We start from the raw sequence: 19,401 nt of genomic DNA, 5'->3' as shown, positions 1-19,401 counted from the left end.
GATAGATAAAAAACTGGAAAGAAATTTTGTGAGTTTTATATTAGAAAATATCTCTATTTCCTGTTTTGTTTTTCCATAACTCATACCTCTGGTCTGGTCACGTCTAGTCATTTTTTGTTCAGCTGTCCTTTCATTCCAAACTGTCCTTTTATACCACATCAATTGCTTGTACTTAATAAATAATAAATGGTATAAAGCCTAAATAATCACCAAGGCAGGCTTGTGTTTTACTAAATAAAGCCTCCTTCTTTCATTTTCCTATTCCTCACAGAGATCAGCAGAATTCTGTTTCTGCTTATAAACCGTGTGGGTAAGATTTTGCACATGTGGCTGCTCTGGAGGAAATATGCAGCACATCTGATCAATATTACAGCCGTGTGTTATGGGTTGAATTTTCCCATCATCTCAGACTTGACCCGTTTCTCACCAGCATTCTGGTGGTTCTCAACCTTTTTCAACAACACAAACTTTCTAAATAAAGCCAGGCAGCTTCTCCTGAATAGCTCAACTATTAAAATACAGAGAAAAAAGCAGTTGTAGGAGAAAAACATGAAACAGAAGAAAAAAGTTTACAAACGCTTATGTTGTTTGGAAAATCTTTCTCCAAATGAAAAATGTTCCAAATTAAAAAATATGAATAATCAAAGACTAAATCTAGTGTTTGATTTAAAAAAAAAACTTGATGTTTTTGGGGGAAACTAACGGTTTATAATTAACAGTTCCTTTATCTAATGAACCTTAAAGGCCCACTCTGATCATCTTATGATCTATTGTAAAAGCGTTCTCAGTGGTCTTTTAATTATGATCATGTCGTTTTTAGCCAAAATCAAAAAACTTGTGTTGTTGTCTATAATTTCTGCAGGCCAGTAGTAATCCGTCAAAATTGGAGTAAGGCTTCTGTCATTTCCCATCATCCCTTTGTTTACACTACTTTGTTTACCACATTTCTGTGCAACAAAAATGACAAGCAATATCGGAGCTATCTAGTTGTACAGTTTGAAGCCTGATGTCAGTTAGGACAAGGAGAACAAAGATGTACATGACCCTAGTCGTCTACTGCAAGTAGATTGATCAGAATAGAGAAGAGCAGCGCACCGATTGTAGCACCTACGTCACAGCTACAGGCATCTTCCTGCATGCTCCTGATTCACAAAAAAATTAAATAAATACTCAGAAATGCAATTTTAAGCTTAATTATCTATATATTTATGTCCTTCATCCTGAGTAAAATGCTACAAGAAAATGTCAAATCACCAAAACCGGGTCTTTAAATAACAGTTTTTATTATAATATTTGTCAACGTTGGAAATTTGTGTTGCTTTTCAAAAAAAATCACAGAACTTCAAACCGTAATAGGCTTCAGCACACATTGGTTATTGATTAAGTGACTGATCTCATTAGCGGACGCTCGTGTTGCGGGGAAACGGCAGCTGATGCGCGTCTGCTCGCGGGCACTGACCGTGAACGTGTTTTCTGGAGCGCAGAGGTCGCGCGCGGCAGCCCACTGCCACGGGCGGCGTGTCTGCGCCTCTGATTGCTGCTGGAGGGGGGTGTTCGGGTGGCGGCTCCTTTAAGGAAACGGAACTGAGCCTCTGCGTTTGACGCGCTGAGGATGTGGGCAGGAAACGCCATGCAACGGCTGAGGAGCGATCACGCTTCCCCGCAGCGTTGCACAACAAAGTGCCACCAAAATGCGCTGTAATTGCGCCAGCTGAGGTTCCAGGAGCCGCCGACCCCCTCGGATCTGACGGCTATCCGAGCCAGAGGGCAGCCTCTCCGCCTGCGCGAGCTGAAAACAGCGGGGCTGGTCAGCGGGTGGAGGACAGAGGAGGCTTCATCGCGGAAAAAAGGAGGCGTCTGCCTTCCCCACCACCACCGCCACCGCCTCACCCCCGATCATGAGGGAGTACAAAGTGGTTGTTTTGGGGTCGGGAGGAGTCGGGAAATCCGCACTGACTGTCCAGTTCGTGACTGGCTCCTTCATCGAGAAGTACGACCCCACGATAGAGGATTTCTACAGGAAAGAGATCGAGGTGGACTCGTCCCCGTCCGTGCTGGAGATCCTGGACACGGCCGGGACGGAGCAGTTCGCCTCCATGCGAGACCTCTACATCAAGAACGGCCAGGGCTTCATTTTGGTTTACAGCCTGGTCAACCAGCAGAGCTTCCAGGACATCAGGCCCATGAGGGACCAGATCATCAGGGTGAAGAGGTACGAGAGGGTGCCCATGATCCTGGTGGGGAACAAGGTGGATCTGGAGGGGGAGAGGGAGGTGTCGTCCGGGGAGGGCAAGGCCCTGGCCCAGGAGTGGAGCTGCCCCTTCATGGAGACCTCAGCCAAAAACAAAGGCTCGGTGGATGAACTGTTTGCAGAAATAGTCAGACAGATGAACTACTCAGCTGTTCCCAGCGGCAGGAGCCAGTGCTGCTCCTGCGTCCTCCTCTGAAACCCCCCCACAGGCGTGAAGAAACCCTGTCTGCTTGCAGAAGTCTCTCCTCACACTGTTGTCTTATTGTTGCACACAAAAGGTCGACAACAATCGATGATGTATCATGTCTGGAAAAGTGTTTACATGACAAAGTACTTGAATGTTTAGGGAGTTTTCTATATAAATATATATATCAAAAATGCATATATATAGCTTTGTATTTGACACTTCTCTGGAAATGTGCCTCTATGGGAATGTCTATTTGTGATACCTAAGAGACACACGATTTTCTGATCATTTTGCAGTTTCATTTTGTAAAGTTGTGTTGCTATATCTTCTTGCTATAATTTCTTTGGAGATTGGCCATGATGATGATGATGATGATGATGCTTATGGGGAGTTATCAGACACCCTCCCCCCTCCTACAGGCAGTAATGAGGTTGCTCACCTTTCTGGCCATTTTTCTTTATTCTTTCAATAGAAGGTCTGAAAGCATTTCAGGTCAATCGGAGAATCACCACTCGAGCCTTGCACAGGTTAACATTTACCCCAAACATGAGGTTGTCAAACACGGAGATGCCGCATTTCAATCTGTGGCGTGGATCTGTGCCAAGCCCCCCCCCCCTGCCCGCCTGGCCCCCACTGACGATGTCCCTCCTCGGTGTGCACAAACTCGGACCATGGTGCCATGCTGTCGTCAAAGTGCCTTTCCCGAGAAATCTGCGACTGTGCCAACTGATGAGCCCTTCTTCCTCTGCAGCGCGTCTTGATGGCAATCAGAACTTTTACACAAAAAAAATATTTTTTTTTCAGCTTCAACTCTCACTTTCATGTACAAATCGGAGTGAGTAGTTTCAACCAACTGATTCAGGATCAGATTCCGGCCATTTCTAGAACCATGGAGAAGAAACAACTTTGCCTATCGGGATTTTTGATTCAGTGAATGGGAAGCCATGTCTGTGTATATTAATATTTCTCTTCTCTTTTTTAAAATGTGAGACTTAACTGTAATTCTTTAGCCGCCAACTTGTCAGTTTGAAAGACTTGTAATACAAATCCTGTTTTACCTAACAGTGAGTGCTGTACTCGAGTTTCTATTCTTATTTTAGGCGTTTATGGAATTTCATCTTGTCTGTAACACATTTTAGTATCAGATATTCCATTAATTTGTCATTTTTGATAATAAATTACTTGAACTAAAATATTAACATTTATCTTGAGCAGGTGAGGCCGCATTTTGTGTTAATGTAACCATCTGAGCACCAACAAAAAAGTATTCCAGATGTAAGAGAAATGTCCTAAATAAACATGTTTTCTGAGTTTAAACGCGATAGCAAAGGTCTGAAAAATGTAGCCGCTTTACTTAGGCAGGAAGGACAGTTGGAGTTGAGTACTTGCTCTTATGAGTGAGTGGGCATTTTTCAGATGTGACATAAAGAGCCTGCTGTCAACCCATCATAAGGAGAAAAGCCAGTGGCTGAATAGAAAAGCTTTGCTCCGTTGGTTTTGTACCTTTTCATTTTTAAAGTCATCTCTTATTTCGTGAAGGCCTTTAGTGTATAAAATTTGTGTTATAAATAAAGTTAGATTTGATTTGCTGTTTTTTTTTTAAATAATCTGCTTTTAGTGTGTTTCAGGTGAAACTGCTAGTATTTGATTTAAAAGCTTGTTCCGGTAGCATTAGAAAATGCAGCCCAGTCATCACTAATCGTGAAGCTGTGTTTCAAGCTGCCAAAATGTTATTTTGCTTATTATCCAAGTTAATTCCGGGTTTGTTTGCGACACATTATGGTTGGATGTCCTCAGAACGGGTTTGGGAAATCTGACCTCGAGTTTTTGCGGTCAGAGGGACACTTGTGGCTGCAGACCGATGAAGGACTCACCGAGTGCCTGTCGGCTGACTGAACTTGGCTGCTGACACAAAAAGCTCTCTCTGTGTTCCACTTCGTTGCCCAGAAAACATGCGGCAGGAAGAGGGGAAGCAGCTCTCCCCAACTAAAACACACTCTCTGGAAACCCGCAGCACTAACCAAACAAGCAGACAGAAACGTGTTCACCTTATCACACTGACTGGTGGCTGAAAGCTGTTTAGAAGGTGAGATCTTCCGCCAAAGCTCTTTAAATGTGATAGTTTTCATTTCAAATTAGCCTTTTAAGGTTTATAAACTATTATAACATGAGTTGGAGTCCAAAGACTCAGAGAATGGCCTGTTTGTAAGGACTTAACTGAATATAGAGGGTGATTTTGGCTAACTCTTAATTTTAGGTTTGATTCTTTTTTTTTACATTTAAACATTTTAAAAAGGGAATTTCTAGCTGCTGTTTTATAGAAACATATATAATACCATCTAATGTTTAATTAAAACATGTCTCACAAATTCAAGCTATTATTCTTATTACAAAATAAAAAAAGTACTCAATGTAAACTAGTTAAACTATTGCCATTACAGGGAGCTACTAAAGTAAACCATACACATAAAGCACTTATAGTAAAGGTGTCATAGCTTTATTTTACATGATTTAACAAAGCTTGTAGTAGAAGCACCACCTGATGTCTTTACCTGCTTTGCAAATGCAGAGATTTCGTTTTAAAGTTCACGTTATAACTCCAGTATCTTTTTATATTCTTCCTAAATGCAACACAAACAATGTTTTTCCAGACTTCTGCTTTTTGCACAGTTCATGTTTCTGCAGTAGTGCAGCCTGACTCAGCTGGAAATAGTCACAGTTTGACTCAGTCGTGCTCAGTAAAAATAAAATGCTTTCTCATCAAAACTGTTGAAAACAACAGTTTGGGCATATTTTGTCGTATGAAAACTACATATACAAAGAAGCTAAATAAATAAATTATTTTATAACTACTTTGCTACAGTTGAGTAAAGTTTACATTAAACTGACGCCGCTGCCTGTTTACTGTAAAATCACAAAACCATGCTTTTTATAGGATTTTACTTGTATTTATTTCCAATCGTTTAGCAGGTGTAACAGTTAGTTCTCACATTATGTCAATCGATCATGCCCACCTAACTGCGCTGCTCTCTTTTAAGCACGTGAAGGAGAGGAAGGGTGGGTGACGGGCACTTCCTGTGTCACGTCATGTCAGATCTGCAAAATGATGAAACAGATAAGCAGTTCCCTTTGAGAGCACACAAATCAGGACATCACTTTGGTCTTGTAGTTCTCAGAGAAGTGTGTTATCTTGAGGCACCTCCATTTGATGAACTGAAAGAAAATGAAAGAATTAAAAAAGTGTAAAAATGTTTGACGTTGGCCTGCAGCGATGCTTTGTGCTCCATGATCTTAAACCACCCAACCACACAGGCCTATATTAGTCTCACACACTTGTCAACAAACACTTGCAGCCCACATTGGCCCTTTTCACACTGGAGAGTTTGGTTGGTGTTATTTTGTCTCTTGTACTTGTCTAATTAATGGGAAGTCAGAAATGTTTGCAATTTCAATTTTCAACAAATAATTTTTGACTGGTCATTGATTTTCTGTCCCACAAACTTCCTGTATTTATCAAACAATGGAAGACTGCTGTGTTTAAAGGTTAACAAAAGTGTCCACATTTTGTGCTAAATTAGATCCAAAAACCAACATTTTATTTAAAATGTGGTAAATACTGTGAAACAAAAATTAAAACTGCATTGTTGAAGTCCCATTATTGACACAAACAACTAAATGGGGAAATCTGTTCTCTGCTAATGAACCTACTCCCTGGAGAACAGGTCAATTGTCACATCTGCGTTTGGGAATCCCCCCCCCCTTGTCTAACCCCTTAGCGTTGATATCATGTAAAGAGGCATTGGGCGTCATTTTTTAAGTCTAGGGTATGAGGAGAGTTTAAACTCTAACACAACTTCCCAATATTAATGATTCGGTGACATTTGGCCACCTGGCCACTGATCTGCAAATGCAATGCAGGTTGAAAATTAATTTCTATGGATTAAGCGCTAAAACAACTTTGTGAGAAACTCTCGTCACACATTAAGACTTTAAATAGACTTCACCACCTTATATTGTCTTAATCTAATAAGAAAATTATAATAAAAACAATTAAAGCACAAATTAGTCCATAAGTAAAAGGGAAAACCTATAAAATGTTCCCAAATCTGCAGTAATCATGAGGCATGCATTTGCTTTTTTATATATTTTTTTTTATAACTTCTGTCTAAGTTAAGAAATCATAATAAATCATAATGTTTGATGGAACAACATTGATTCATTCAGTCATTTACAAGGATGTTGTCAACAGAGGTCACTTGAATTGCCAGGTGGTACAGAAAAACCTCTTTTTCATCAGTAAAAGTAAAGTAAAAACTTTGTTTGACTGGAAGAACAAAAGTATCTGGGGATGATCACAATTTTACTTTCTTTGATTGAATATGTCAACAAAAAGTTACAGTTTTACATAAAAATGCCTTTTTTATTCACTACAAAAATGATTGGAAAAAGTTGCCATTTGCAGGTTCACACACATCATTGTGTTGGTCAACAGGATCTCTGTGCTAAAAAGAAAATCACAAAAAGTTGCTTCCAGTTTTACTTGTTGGCTGTGAGAGCTTCCATGAAATTATAAATGACAACATTTTATTTTAATGTTCAATATACTAAACCACACGCAATGTATTTATCCTGACTCAGATACTTTCCTCCATGATCAAAATATCACAACAGAATATAGACTTTATTCTTCTGCAGAGAAAGTCACTTAGAAGCAATATGCAATAATCAAAAAGGAGAGATTTGTTTTCATACTGACAAACCCATTTCCAGAAAAACTGGTTTGATGGAAAAAAAAGCAATTTCTCGTCTATTTAAAAATCCACAGATCTGATTTATTGAGATAAAGTCGAGCACAGGGTTTGAAAATGTGTGCACTCTGTTGGGCTACCGAAATTTAGCAGACATTTTCAAATGTTGATAAACTGTGTGAAACAGAAATCTAATCTTGTCAGTATGAAGAGAAAACACAAAAACTGAAACGTGAATGTGTGGCCTGAAATAGACCACAAATTCTTTTTTTTGTTGGATCCCAAATCTTGTGTTATTTTAATTCATCCATGTAACACTTCAGTTCAGAGCTTCTGGAACGGTTACAACTGAGGATCACACTGACAAGAAGAAATGTTGTGTGCTTGTTAGTCCTGTTTTTGGAATGAAAGAGGCTTTTTCTTTTTTTCTATTTAGAAACTGGCAAAGTTTTGTTTGTTCTAATGAAAAGGTTGTTTTTTTATCAACTTACAGAAATAAATTGTTCATATCAGAGAGTTTTAAAGCAAAAAAAAAACACTGATTTCTGTACAGTATTTGATCCTGAGCCAAACTATATGCACTCTGTTGGGTTCATGTGTAATATTTTCCAGGAAGAAATCACGCAGACCCATTTGTGACACATTGTTCAGGCAAACTGAATAAGGAAGTCGCTAGAAAAGGGAAAAAGGATGCGTTGTTTTTCCTGAAGGTTGTTTTAAAATGTTAAAACTTATACACAGTAATGAAATGAGTTCCAAAAACCACAGATAAAGTTTCTGGTTTTTTAACTCTATTCTTTGTTTTATTTATATATTAGTTGATAATTATGTAAGAATTGTTATTGTTTTATGATTGTAACATCTCATATCCAGCATTTTTCTTTGGTTAGGTGCATCACAGGGAGAAAAACGAATCAGCATAGAACTTTTATCTACATTTTCTGTTGATTTTTACAAACAGATCATTAACAAAAATTCCTTTTACAAAGCTTTTTATTTTATACCATTTTAAAGCCTGTGTTTTTGGTTGACTCCTTTGTATTGGAATGAGGTAAAAGTTCAACACATGAATGAGAAAGCATGCTCAGTTTCCATCAGTGACTGCATGTTAACACATCAGCATTCAACTCCTCTCGCAGATTTTCTGGTCGAGTTTCCTGGTTCCTGCTTTCTGCATGTGACTCACTCGTATCTTGTACAGAAGAAAAGACCTTACATATCTACGGGCCTGAAATAGACCACAAGCGCAGTATCTGCCTCTAACACTGCACACTGAGTGGGAGGATGGCAGACACGCAGGTGCTCTCAGCTCCCACACAGAGATTCTTCCAGCATCTCTTCTTTTGCAGCACAGATGCTCAAGCTCTCAAGCCTGAGAATGAGATGGACGTGTCTGTCGGTTTGTTGGTTGGTTTGTCTGTCGAAATATTTTCAATAGAATGGATGAAATGGCTTTCTCCAAAACAGAAACGTGCAACATTTTCCATTTAGTGATTTAGCAAAATAAAAAATGTAAATCTTTTTAGGAGGATTTGTCTTGTTTTTCCATAGCGCAAACAAAACATCGGAAAAAGAAATATTGGATTTTATGAACAAAATCAAGTTTTTGGGTCCTGCAGGTTTGGTCTAACTGCTTCTTAGTTACATCAACATTTTTTGACAATTTAAGTGCTCCCTGTAAAGGCCACATGTCAAATTGGTGGTCAAATCTTTTTTCTGGCAAATACACTGATTATACAGGATAACCCCTCTCCTATCTAAAAAATGTCTTGAGATGGTGATTCACGCTTTTATTTTTTTCCCGTTTGGACTATTGTAACGTACTTTACACATACCTTTCACATCAGAGTGTGTATAAACTCTAGTTAGTCCAAAGTGCTGCCGCCAGAATGAGAGAACATCTTACTCCAGTTTTAGCGTCTCTGCACTGGCTACCAGTCCGTTTTAGAATACATTTAAGATTTTAATGAATGCTTTTAAAAGACGCTGTGGTCTGGTCCCTAAATATATAGCTTATCTCCTCATTCCTTGTGTACCTGGTCGCAATCTTAGATCTTCAGCAAAAGGCTTTTTGACAATCCCACAATCCAGATTGAAGACCAAGAGAGACAGGACTTTTGCAAGAAGAGGCCCAACACTCTGGAACAGTCTCCAGGAAGAGATCAGGCTCGCTGAATCCCTACCAGTATTAAATCTCTTTTAAAAATGTACCTTTATAGCTGTACTTTTAATGGTTTTACTGGTTCGTAAATTTAAACTTATGATATTATTGATTTTAGTGATTTGATTGATTTTAACCGCTATCACTGTTTTGTGTGTGCTGTGTTGTATTTTGTCATAATGTATAGTATACTGTTTTTAATCCTGATCCTTTGTTTTATGTTAATTGTACAGCACTTTGTAATCTTGAATACGAAAAGTGCTATTTAATTGAGTTTATTATTATTGTTATTATTATTACTTGTTAGCTTATGATTTATCAAATACATGTTTGAGATGAGAGTTTTCCAAAAGTGATTAGTAAAGAATAATCAAAACGTTTTATTTGAACCATCACAATAAACTGTTTTTTTCTTTAAATGGTAAAAAAAGAACACTTTGGTTTTTGTTTTTTTGTTTTTTGTTTTAGATTTTTGCTATTGTGCACAAATAATTGTTCTGGTGTGAGAGGGAACGGTAGAAAACCTAATTTATCCCGAACCTGAGAGGAAGGACTTACAGACATAGAGGCATAGAGTGTCCTTCCTCCTGTTTCTTCTATTCTTCTAACCCCTTGAATGAAATCTAAATTTAGAGCTTCCAAATATAAACATTTTCAGAAGATTCAACAATGATTCTAAATGTCCATAATTATGTCTTTAGACCTTTTTAGTCTTCTCTTTTACAACAAAAGGAACAATTCTTCGTCCATTATCATTTCTTGTTTTGTCTGCAGGGTAACGGGGGTTGCTGGTGACCATCCCGGCTACCTTTGGATGAAAGCGGGGTAATCCCTCACAGGCTACCAGTCTGTTTAAGGGCTGCATACCAACAAATAACAGCACACATTCCCACTCCCTCCTTAGGGGCAGTTTGGAGGCACCCATCAACCCAAAAAGCCGGTTTTTGGACTGTGGGAGGAAGTGAGAGTGCGCGGAAAAAAAACACACAGGCAGGGAGAACATGTGAACTCTGCACAGAAAAGACGCAGCTGGGATTCAAACCAGGGCCTCAACACCACACTTCCATACAGCCAGAAGGGGGAACGGTGATGTCTGGAAGGGAAAAAGTCAAATATGGCAAGCCTTGACAGTGAGTATTTGGACATATAAATAACAAAAAACAACACATTTTATGATATTTTTTTTTACAAAGTTATTTTATTTTGTATTTTCTTTGAATTTAACATGGTAAACACTAGCAACTGTCGTGCACAAAGTGAGCACTATGGACACAGCCACTGCTTTTAAGGCATTAGACAGTTTAGAGCTGGCATGTCCAAAGTCCGGCCCGTGGGCCAAAAACTGCCCGCATTCAAATTTCCACTAGCCTGGTCATAAAATCTATAGTATGTGGCCCCCAGCATTTTCTAAAATTATGTGGATGATTTCTTGATTGTGGTTGGCTAAATTACATTTAAAGTCATTATAAACCTGTGGCAACACTGTTCTGTGACCCTTCTGTTACATCTTCTAGCTCATTTCTAAAATGTCTACTGTAAATAACAAAAGCTGAAGGCCACCACCAGGACAAGTAAAAAATGGTGTATTTTTTCAGTGAAATATGAAACCCCTGTGTCTGCCTAATATGCCAAAAAGACGGTGTTCTCCAGGAGTTCAGCATCAAGAGGCACCACCAGGTGAGACATGCTAACTACAACAAAATAACTAGGAAACATTGCACATGTACAAATTGACAATAGTTTGGGTAAAAATGTATGTATATGTGTTTGTCTTCTTTGTGAAGAAATGAAAAGTATGCCACTGCAATAAAATGTCCCTTGGTTAATTTGCATTTAATGTTATTAAACTAGTTTAAAGAAGCTCAGGCTGAAGGATTGGCCCTCAGTTTTTTTCATGTCTGGGACAAAATACACACATTTATTTATTAAAAATCAAACAGTGGGATTGCTGTGATACAAGTTACTAAAAAGCAATGACTGAAATTTTCATAACTAATTAGTACTTTTTGCAGTAACTGCACATTGTAACACATTACTGTGAAACTTTAATGCATTACTCCGTACACTGATCATGAACTTTAATACTTTTAAAACAATGGCTTTGTATGATTTCTTTGATCATTTTTATCAGTATGTCCCTTACTCTTAGTTCAAGATTTTATTAAGTATTGTAATTTTCCTGTGTGACAGAGCAACATGTTTCTGAGTCACCAGCTAACTAATCTTTGTCCACAAGAGGGCAGCCTGATTCAACAAACCAGGAAGAAGGAGCTCTGCATTACCTAGGTGCATTCCTCTACCATTTTCCTGTTTAGTGGTGGGTAAAAGATTTTTCTTTTTAAAAATATTCCTACTAAACAAAGGTGCAAAACAATCATCTGTACTAAAGGTTAGAGTTTTTACATTTAAAAAAGAAAGACAAAATGGGAATATTGTCTCTAGAATATCATACATTTTAGCACAATTTAAAATAGGATTAAGAGATAAATTACCTCTGGAATTTGAAATCCCCAAATAAACACATTCAATTAAGGGGAGAACCATCAAGGCATAAATGACCGAAGTGGGAGCTTTCCTCTTTGGTGGGACATTTTTCAGGAAGCTGTTGTCTAGAAAAGGGGGCCATGATGCCAAAAAATCTGGCTTTCCAGTGTCTGATTAATTGTCAAGAGGCCAGAAGCTGATGAAACTGAGATATGGGAGGTGAAATCGGGAGCAAGCACGATCAGAAGTTGGGGCAGGCAAAATGTGAGCAGGCTGTTGGTAAACAGTAAAAAATAAAATTAAAGAGCGAGCTAATAGAGAGGCTAAAGCTATAGGAAAAAGAAAACAAGTTTAATCTTTTCCATGATATTTTCTGGTATGAAGTCAGTGACAATAAACCTTTAATTTGCTGGAAGAACCACTCGTCCAACTTTAGGTCAAAAATGTCAAAATAAAATGCTATTAGATCAGATTTATGTTGTTAAGGACTTTAAAAATGAGATGATGACTTAAAAAAAAAAGAAAACTTGAAAAATATTCTAAAACAGGGAGCAATATGGGACTGTGAAAATGTTGCCTTTTACGTTCTTTGCCTTTATTTCCAGATCTTTTTAGGAAGACAATAAAAGTTGTCTCTATAGGACATCAACTTCAAGTATATGATGATTTCTGAAAAACTTTTTGATAATGTGGAACTAATGTACATTGGCTAACAGGAATATTCATTAATGAGAGTGTGAGCAAATTACATACTTTTTTACATATTTTACCTTTTATATTATTTCATTTCAGCACAATACAGTTCAAAAACAAGAAAAAGAAAGAAATTGTTAGACACTGCAGACGATTTATTTTCTCATTTGTAGAAGTCAACCAAAATATAACTTTCCTCACTATAGTAATATTAAAAAGAAAAAGTTCATTTTCAATATTACAAAACACCTAAAATTAAAATGTTAAAAAACTTTAGTGTCATGTGTAAGTCGATTAAACAAATAACAGTTAAAGACATGTTTGGATCTTTTTGTCATGTTCTGTTTTCTGGTTTTCCTCCTGCCAGTCGCTTCGGGTTCTGGTTGTCAGCTGTCCACAGCTGTCTTTATTTCATATAATCATCCATCCATTTATTCATCCATCTATCCATCCATCCATCTATTCATCCATCTATCCTTCCATCTATTCATCCATCTATCCTTCCATCCATTCATCCATCCATCCATCCATCCTTCCATCCATCCATCCATCCATCCATTCATCCATCTATTCATCCATCCATCCATCCATTCATCCTTCCATTCACCCATTCATCCATCTATCCATCCATCCATCTATCCATCCATCCATCCATCCATCCATCTATTCATCCATCTATCCTTCCATCTATTCATCCATCTATCCTTCCATCCATTCATCCATTCATCCATCCATCCATCCATCCATCCATCCATCCATCCATCCATCCAAGTGAATCCCTTTTGGGGTCATGGGGTTGCTGGTGCCAACCCAACTTTTGGACAAAGACACCTTGAACAGGGTTTGGTCAATTTAAGTGTCTGGTTTTCAGGTTTATTTGTCACCATTTTGTTTTTCTCACTTTCTTTCATAGTTTTGTTAAACTTTCAATATATATATTTTTATATATACTATATAACTATTATTCACACTAAATTTAGACATTTTTACTTTAGATTATATAGATAGTATATAAAAAGGAAACTTCAGATATACTACCTCACTTTTAGTATTGACTAAGTATGCTAGTACACTATTTAGACTATTTTCTTGCTTTTTTTCCGCATTCTGAGCAAAATAATTAATATTTAAGACAAATAAGTTTTAAAGTCTTTTCAGAATTTTCCTACTACTGCTACTACTACTATGCTACTACTACTACTACTACTAATAATAATAATAATATAAACTGTTCAATCTTATTGTGTTGCTCTGCCTACCCTAAAATTACTGCACTATCTTAACAAAAAGCGATTATGGGAGGATACGTGCCAGCACAGTGATTTCTTCTGGGATCTGTTAAAAGCCAAGTCTGCTCTAAAATATATCAAACAGACACTCGTGCTTTCATTATCAATTAGCAAAATTAGAGATGTAAATAACTAATTAGCTTGGCACGGCAATGAATTTTTAGTAAAATACATTATATTCTTAAACAATCTATCATAATTTAGTTGTATTTTATTTAATCTGAGCTGGATTTCATCTGAATTCCTGTTAATGATCTGAAGTATATTTGGATTTCAAACTAACCTAGTTATACTAAATTAACTTTACTTGTCAGGATTTTCAACTGTATTTTTTGGCCTTTTCTGTTGTAAAATCAATACATTAATGTATCAGGGCTAGGAATTAGTCTGGGTTTAGTTGATTATAAACTGCTGTTCACTTGTCAGTTGTCCATCAAAGGGAAAAGGGAACTTTAAGGTGTTACAGTTTATTTTCAGAGATAGCATCATAAATAATAGCAGGATTATTTCTGCTTTGTTGTGGATTAAATTTAGATACGTCTGCATGATCTTCAATCACCGATGTGGCGAAAAGCACACCAAGCATTGGTCACCGCCAATGCTGAAATGTCTGTAAATAAATGTGATTTATAGAGAAGAAACGTCCTAAAGTATTTAGAAAAAGTCGCCATGTTGATCCCCTCTCCCACTGTAACCGAAGCTTTGGCTGTAACTGAAGCCACAGGTTGTCCAAGCATCCAAGAATAAAGTTGACTTCACAGGTTTGACTCACAGAGCTGTTTCTGGCCTTCTCTCTATTATAACCTTTGGCTCTGTTTGTGGGTTTGACTTATTTGTGTTTGGCTGTCAGGCTGTAGCGGCTTTTTCAAGCCATGTGTACTTGGTGTGAAGCCTCTATGGTAACTGTGTCAAGGTAGTAATCAAAATTCCTCCGATAAGCCCTCAGGCATGACAGAGATACTCCAGCAAGAGAAATCCAGAAATCTCAAGCTGCTTTACATGACTGACGTTCCGTTGTTCTTAATAGGAATTTGTCAAAGACTAAATATATTGGAAGGGATTTGCTAACAAAAGACAGTGTTCTTTCAGCCTCTGTGAAGCATAAATCAAAAGACAGCCTGTGTCCAAGAGGAGAAAGGGACCAAGGTGGTGGTGACCCAGTTCTGCCCTAGTTCTATTCACCAGAAGCAGGGTGAACCAGACAAACGTCGGACCAATGAAGGGAAGTCTTGGAGCCGAAAGAGCAGCGGAATGCAAAGAAACCTGTTTGTGTTCAAGCCACAATTTTAGAAACTTCTACTCATCTTCATGACAACATGGTTTGCAGGTATGCTGTAAGTGGAGGACATGCTCTCTTTAGTCATTGTTACTGAGAAGTGCTTTTATTAACATCAGCTTCACTACTAGAAATGTTTACCTCTCGCTGAACAACAGCATGTTTCACACTTCTGCAAAAAGAAAAGCTCAAACTTTCATTTAGTTTTTACCAAATCTTTTTTTTTTATTTCATTTTAATGATAGGGAACTGTCAGATGTTCTCTGCTTTATATGTTCACATATATGTTAGCTGAAACCTATTTTACATAGAGCTGTTCATTAAAGTGTGGGAAAAAAGATGTTTTGAAAGAAACAGCAAATAGTGAAAGGTGTTGGTACAGTAAGAAAAACCCTGCAAGCTGAGGGAGCTAAATTGGCCTGATCTTTACTTTAGATTGCTAATCCTCTGCAAGATGAGTGTTCCTTTTTTTTATTTAGGTTTAGAACTTTGGCTTTTTTAATTATAAACCAAAGTGCAAAATCAAGTTTTAGTTTATAAGAGTTCTTTTTATGTGTCACATCCAACAGTGTTAAAATATGTTTGTGCCCAGACTTAAGGCCAAAAATACTTAAAAACTTTTGTTTTTTGCATTTTTCTAAATGCAGATTCATTTGTTTCATTTGAATTTCAGCATCCGCCTACCCTAATATACCCTAAAATAGCATCATCATATAGCTATTTGTTTATTACACTTTTTAAAAATCTGCTGCTAAATTAAACATTTAATCTCTGGCCAAAAATGATTAGCCCTTTCTCCATCCACTAACAAATTCTCGGGCAAAAAAAGTACGCTCATTTATGAACCCACATAAAAACAAGTGAAACTGTCTTTATGCTCACAAATGTTGACATGTTTCTGTGTCATTGGTTCCAAAAAATGTTTGTGTTCTGTTAAATCAGCAGATTGGATCTGCTGAATTTAGGCAAACATTTGTCTGTCAGTGCTCCCTCAAGCAATATTTAAGGTAAAGCTATTTCCTACACTTTGCTTGCTCTAATTTACTACATTTCAATTGTGTTTTTATCTATAAATTGAGTTGTAGTTCACTATATGAGAACATACTGGCAAAAATGATTCAACTTATTCTCACAAGGTTATCTGCTTTAATAGAATTTTACTGTTTGGTAAAAAGTATAATTATACATTTGACAATGTCAGGAGTGTAACATTAACTTTATTGTGAAATCTGGAGTGATACATTTTTAAAGTCCATTTACTGCTTTCTAAAAAGTTGAGTTTTCTGTAGCCTCAATCTAATGTTGGATAGTTTTATTGAAAATCCATAACCTGTATTTGTGCAGCTGTTTTTTTGTCCAACAACTCATCTTATTTATCTTATTTATTGATTTATTTTTATGATTTACAATGTGCATTTTAGATTATGCTTTTGACACAAACATCTAATACACATGATCTGTTTAACTAATTTAGTCCTAAACTTTAGTCCTTTTTAGAGGCTGGCAGGCTGCTAAATTTGTTCATCTATGAATCTAAGTGTTTCACCCTCACAAATAATGTCCCTTAATGTTCAACTATAAAAGTGCAGGCCTGCTGGGCAAAAGCATGAGCAACACAAGGCAGGAGGCATCTGTTGAGGCCAACACACTGTCAGCATTTGACTAAGTCACTACAGGGGGTTCAAAGTCACAGACGGCAATGATATAAATGACTGTCTGGATTCGGTGGAGGTCTTTCCTATCAAAACTTCACCTGCTCCTTTCCTCATTCAGCTGTTTTCATCTGTGTTTCATGCACTTGCTGAAATGCATGTTTCAGCAAAAAGGTAGACAAGAGGCAAAAAGTGAGTAAAATGAGAGACGGTGTTGCTGCTGCAGTGCCACTGAAAGCTTTTTAGGAAGGTTTTCCAGCTTGTTACAGATCAAAAGTAGGTGAAAGCAGATAATGAAAACTCTGTTAGACAGTAAACAGTCTATTGAGCGTGAGAGTGAAATGTGCAGTGTGGAGTGCTTACAGGGGCAAAGAAGCAGCACTGTAGACTGTGCTTGCAAAGTCATAGCTCAAGGAAATTATTGCTATTGATGCTGTGGTGTGCCATCGGGCTTCTCGGACAGATGTTGTGCCTGCTGGAATCCAGAATTAGGTTCCTCTAATGGGATTTAACGTTTCTGTCAGTGCATCATCGTGTGCACACTCACTTTGTGGCGGTTTAGCAACATTTTCAGAACTCTATTAGAGACTCCTAGAAGAGCAATTAAAGCAAAGTGGGCTGCCTCAGGGCAACACTGTTATCAACCGCTGGGGATTCCAGCCGAGGATCTCGCACCGGCGCTTCAGACTGGCACATTTTGAAATGGGATCAACTGAGAGAAAATGAAAGCTTTGGAAGTGCTTGTGGCATTAGACATGTGTTTGTAGCTACATCCAACTTACCTCTCCGGAGTGTTCAAGAGTTGCATGCATGGGTCAAAATCAGGGTTTTCTTTAGGAAAAGATGTTAATGGCAGCATGCCAAAGCTGATGTAACTTCTTAGAGTTTGTTAAAAAATGTGGAATTTAAAATTATAGACTATATGTGTATATATCCAGACAGAAACAAGTTTATAGAGGATCAGAAGGGAGTGTACCGGTACTGTAAGAATACTTTTGAGTGTGTGTTTGAAATGATTTGTCCTCATGTCATAGTCTGCAAATCTGCCACATTTTTACAACACTATGTGTTTGTAGAGTAAAATTATTTTTGTTAAGAGTTGAATTAATTAAAATGTTGCTTCTTACTGTTCAGATTTTGATTATTTTAATTCCCCATTTCCTTTCAGTTGATTTTATTCATTTAATTGTAATTTAAAGTCCCACTGGAATCATTTTTTGATCTATTTTAAAAGCTTTCCCAGTGGTCTTTTAATTATGATTAGGCGTTTTTTAGCCCAAATCAAAAAACTTGAGTTGTTTTCTCAGACATAGTTTCTGCAGAGTGGCAGGAGTTCATTAAAAATTTGCCACTAAGTTGTGGATGGGACGGTTGGTGGGGAGCAACCCCACCTCCCTTCCCCTCCCTGTTCCTTGAGAGCTCAGAGCAGGGAGCTTGTGGCCCTCCCAGCGTATTTTCTACATCACAAATAAACTCTTTTTTAAACTGCATTTTTTCGTCTACTCCTGTTTCACAACAATTTGAATAAAGAAATACACAAAAATGCTTTTTCATGCTAAATTTTCCAACAAATGTCCTCTATAAATAGAAAATGCCACAAGAACATGTTAAAAAAAAAAAAAACTATTTTTTGACTGGATCTTTAATTTCTAATTTACTAAGTAATGCTTTTTAGTTCATGGATCCGAATACTCTGTTTTGACTCTCTTCTGAGTCCACTGTTTGTGGTTGTTCAAAAGCACACAATCTAGAAATATAAATAAATAAATAAATAAATAAAAGCCAATGCAGAAGTGAGTGAAGATGCAATCCAGAGTTGGGCCACTAAGTGCCAAATGTTGAAGCTCTACTAAGAAGCAGGACTGAAATGGACATTATGTAAAAAAGAAACGATTTGGGTACTGAAGCATATGAACACATTCTGGGAAGTCCCCACATTTGGAAAAAAAAACACATTTGCATAGGTTTTAGTGAAAGTCGTTAAACAAAAAAGAGCCTTCCTGATCTAATTTCAAACGCTTCCCTCGTCAAATGTAAACACTGTGATCTAAATAAAGCTGTGTGGGCCTCGAGGTGTGTGGAAGCTCTATCAACCATGAAAGCTAGCATTGTCGCATTCCTGCTACATGGGGTGGAAAGGAAGGTGCAGCTCTGCTCAGTGGTTTTTATGCTTTGTTACACGATGTCAGTGTGACTGACCTGCTCATACAGCTGCTCCCAAAACTCTCAGTGCCTCATATTTGAAAAGGCGAAGTGAGCAAGGATGTTATGTATTCATAACTGAACAGGTGCAAAATCAATTTCTAGAGTGGCCGCTTGTTTTTTTTTTTTTTAAAACATTAGCTTATTGTGACAAAATCTTATATAAAGTGGGGGCAGCGAGTTAACCAGTTGAATCTGGTTGTTGCTTTAAAGAGTCACTCCAAAGAAAATCATGTTTTTGGTGTTTTAAACATGTTCTTGTGCCATTTCTCTCATGATGGAGTTAACATGTAAAGAAAATAAAGCTTAAAGCTATGTTTTTCTTCAATCAAATCATTGTGAATCTGGAGCAGATGAAAAAAAATGCAGTTGGAAAAAGCCTGTAGTAGTGAGCCAGGTGCTACAGTTGGCGGACGACGAGCTCCCTGCTCCAATCCATTCTGATGCATCCATTTGCA

The 19,401-nt window shown here is 37.5% G+C and overlaps 2 protein-coding genes and 1 long non-coding RNA gene across 3 annotated transcripts in view; all 3 read left to right on the top strand.

Annotated features, from left to right (window-relative positions):
* The first annotated feature begins 1,389 nt into the window (after nucleotides 1–1,389).
* Nucleotides 1,390–4,027, top strand: LOC101168899 (ras-related protein Rap-2b). The gene has a single exon (XM_011486776.3). The coding sequence runs from the start codon at nucleotides 1,899–1,901 to the stop codon at nucleotides 2,445–2,447; it is 549 nt and encodes a 182-aa protein (XP_011485078.1). The 5' UTR covers nucleotides 1,390–1,898; the 3' UTR covers nucleotides 2,448–4,027.
* A 5,848-nt stretch (nucleotides 4,028–9,875) lies between these two features.
* LOC110016894 lies at nucleotides 9,876–11,661 on the top strand. Its single transcript, XR_002292197.2, has 3 exons — nucleotides 9,876–10,172; nucleotides 10,252–10,477; nucleotides 10,943–11,661. It is a non-coding gene; the product is annotated as an uncharacterized LOC110016894 (long non-coding RNA).
* A 3,294-nt stretch (nucleotides 11,662–14,955) lies between these two features.
* Nucleotides 14,956–19,401, top strand: part of LOC101168654 (voltage-gated potassium channel subunit beta-1) — a 34,852-nt gene continuing 30,406 nt past the window's right edge. Inside the window, exon 1 of the mRNA XM_011486775.3 lies at nucleotides 14,956–15,140. The gene's annotated coding sequence lies outside the window, so the exon portion shown is untranslated. The remainder of the gene's footprint in view (nucleotides 15,141–19,401) is intronic.

Source organism: Oryzias latipes, chromosome 17, assembly GCF_002234675.1.
Source record: "Oryzias latipes chromosome 17, ASM223467v1".
Lineage (NCBI taxonomy): Eukaryota > Metazoa > Chordata > Actinopteri > Beloniformes > Adrianichthyidae > Oryzias > Oryzias latipes.
The sequence above is the reverse complement of the archived record's forward strand: the minus strand, read 5'-3'. Positions and strand labels throughout refer to the sequence as shown.

Coding starts and splice junctions, on each gene's coding strand:
- LOC101168899 (XM_011486776.3), top strand. CDS start 1,899: ATGAGGGAGTACAAAGTGGTTGTTTTGGGGTCGGGAGGAGTCGGGAAA.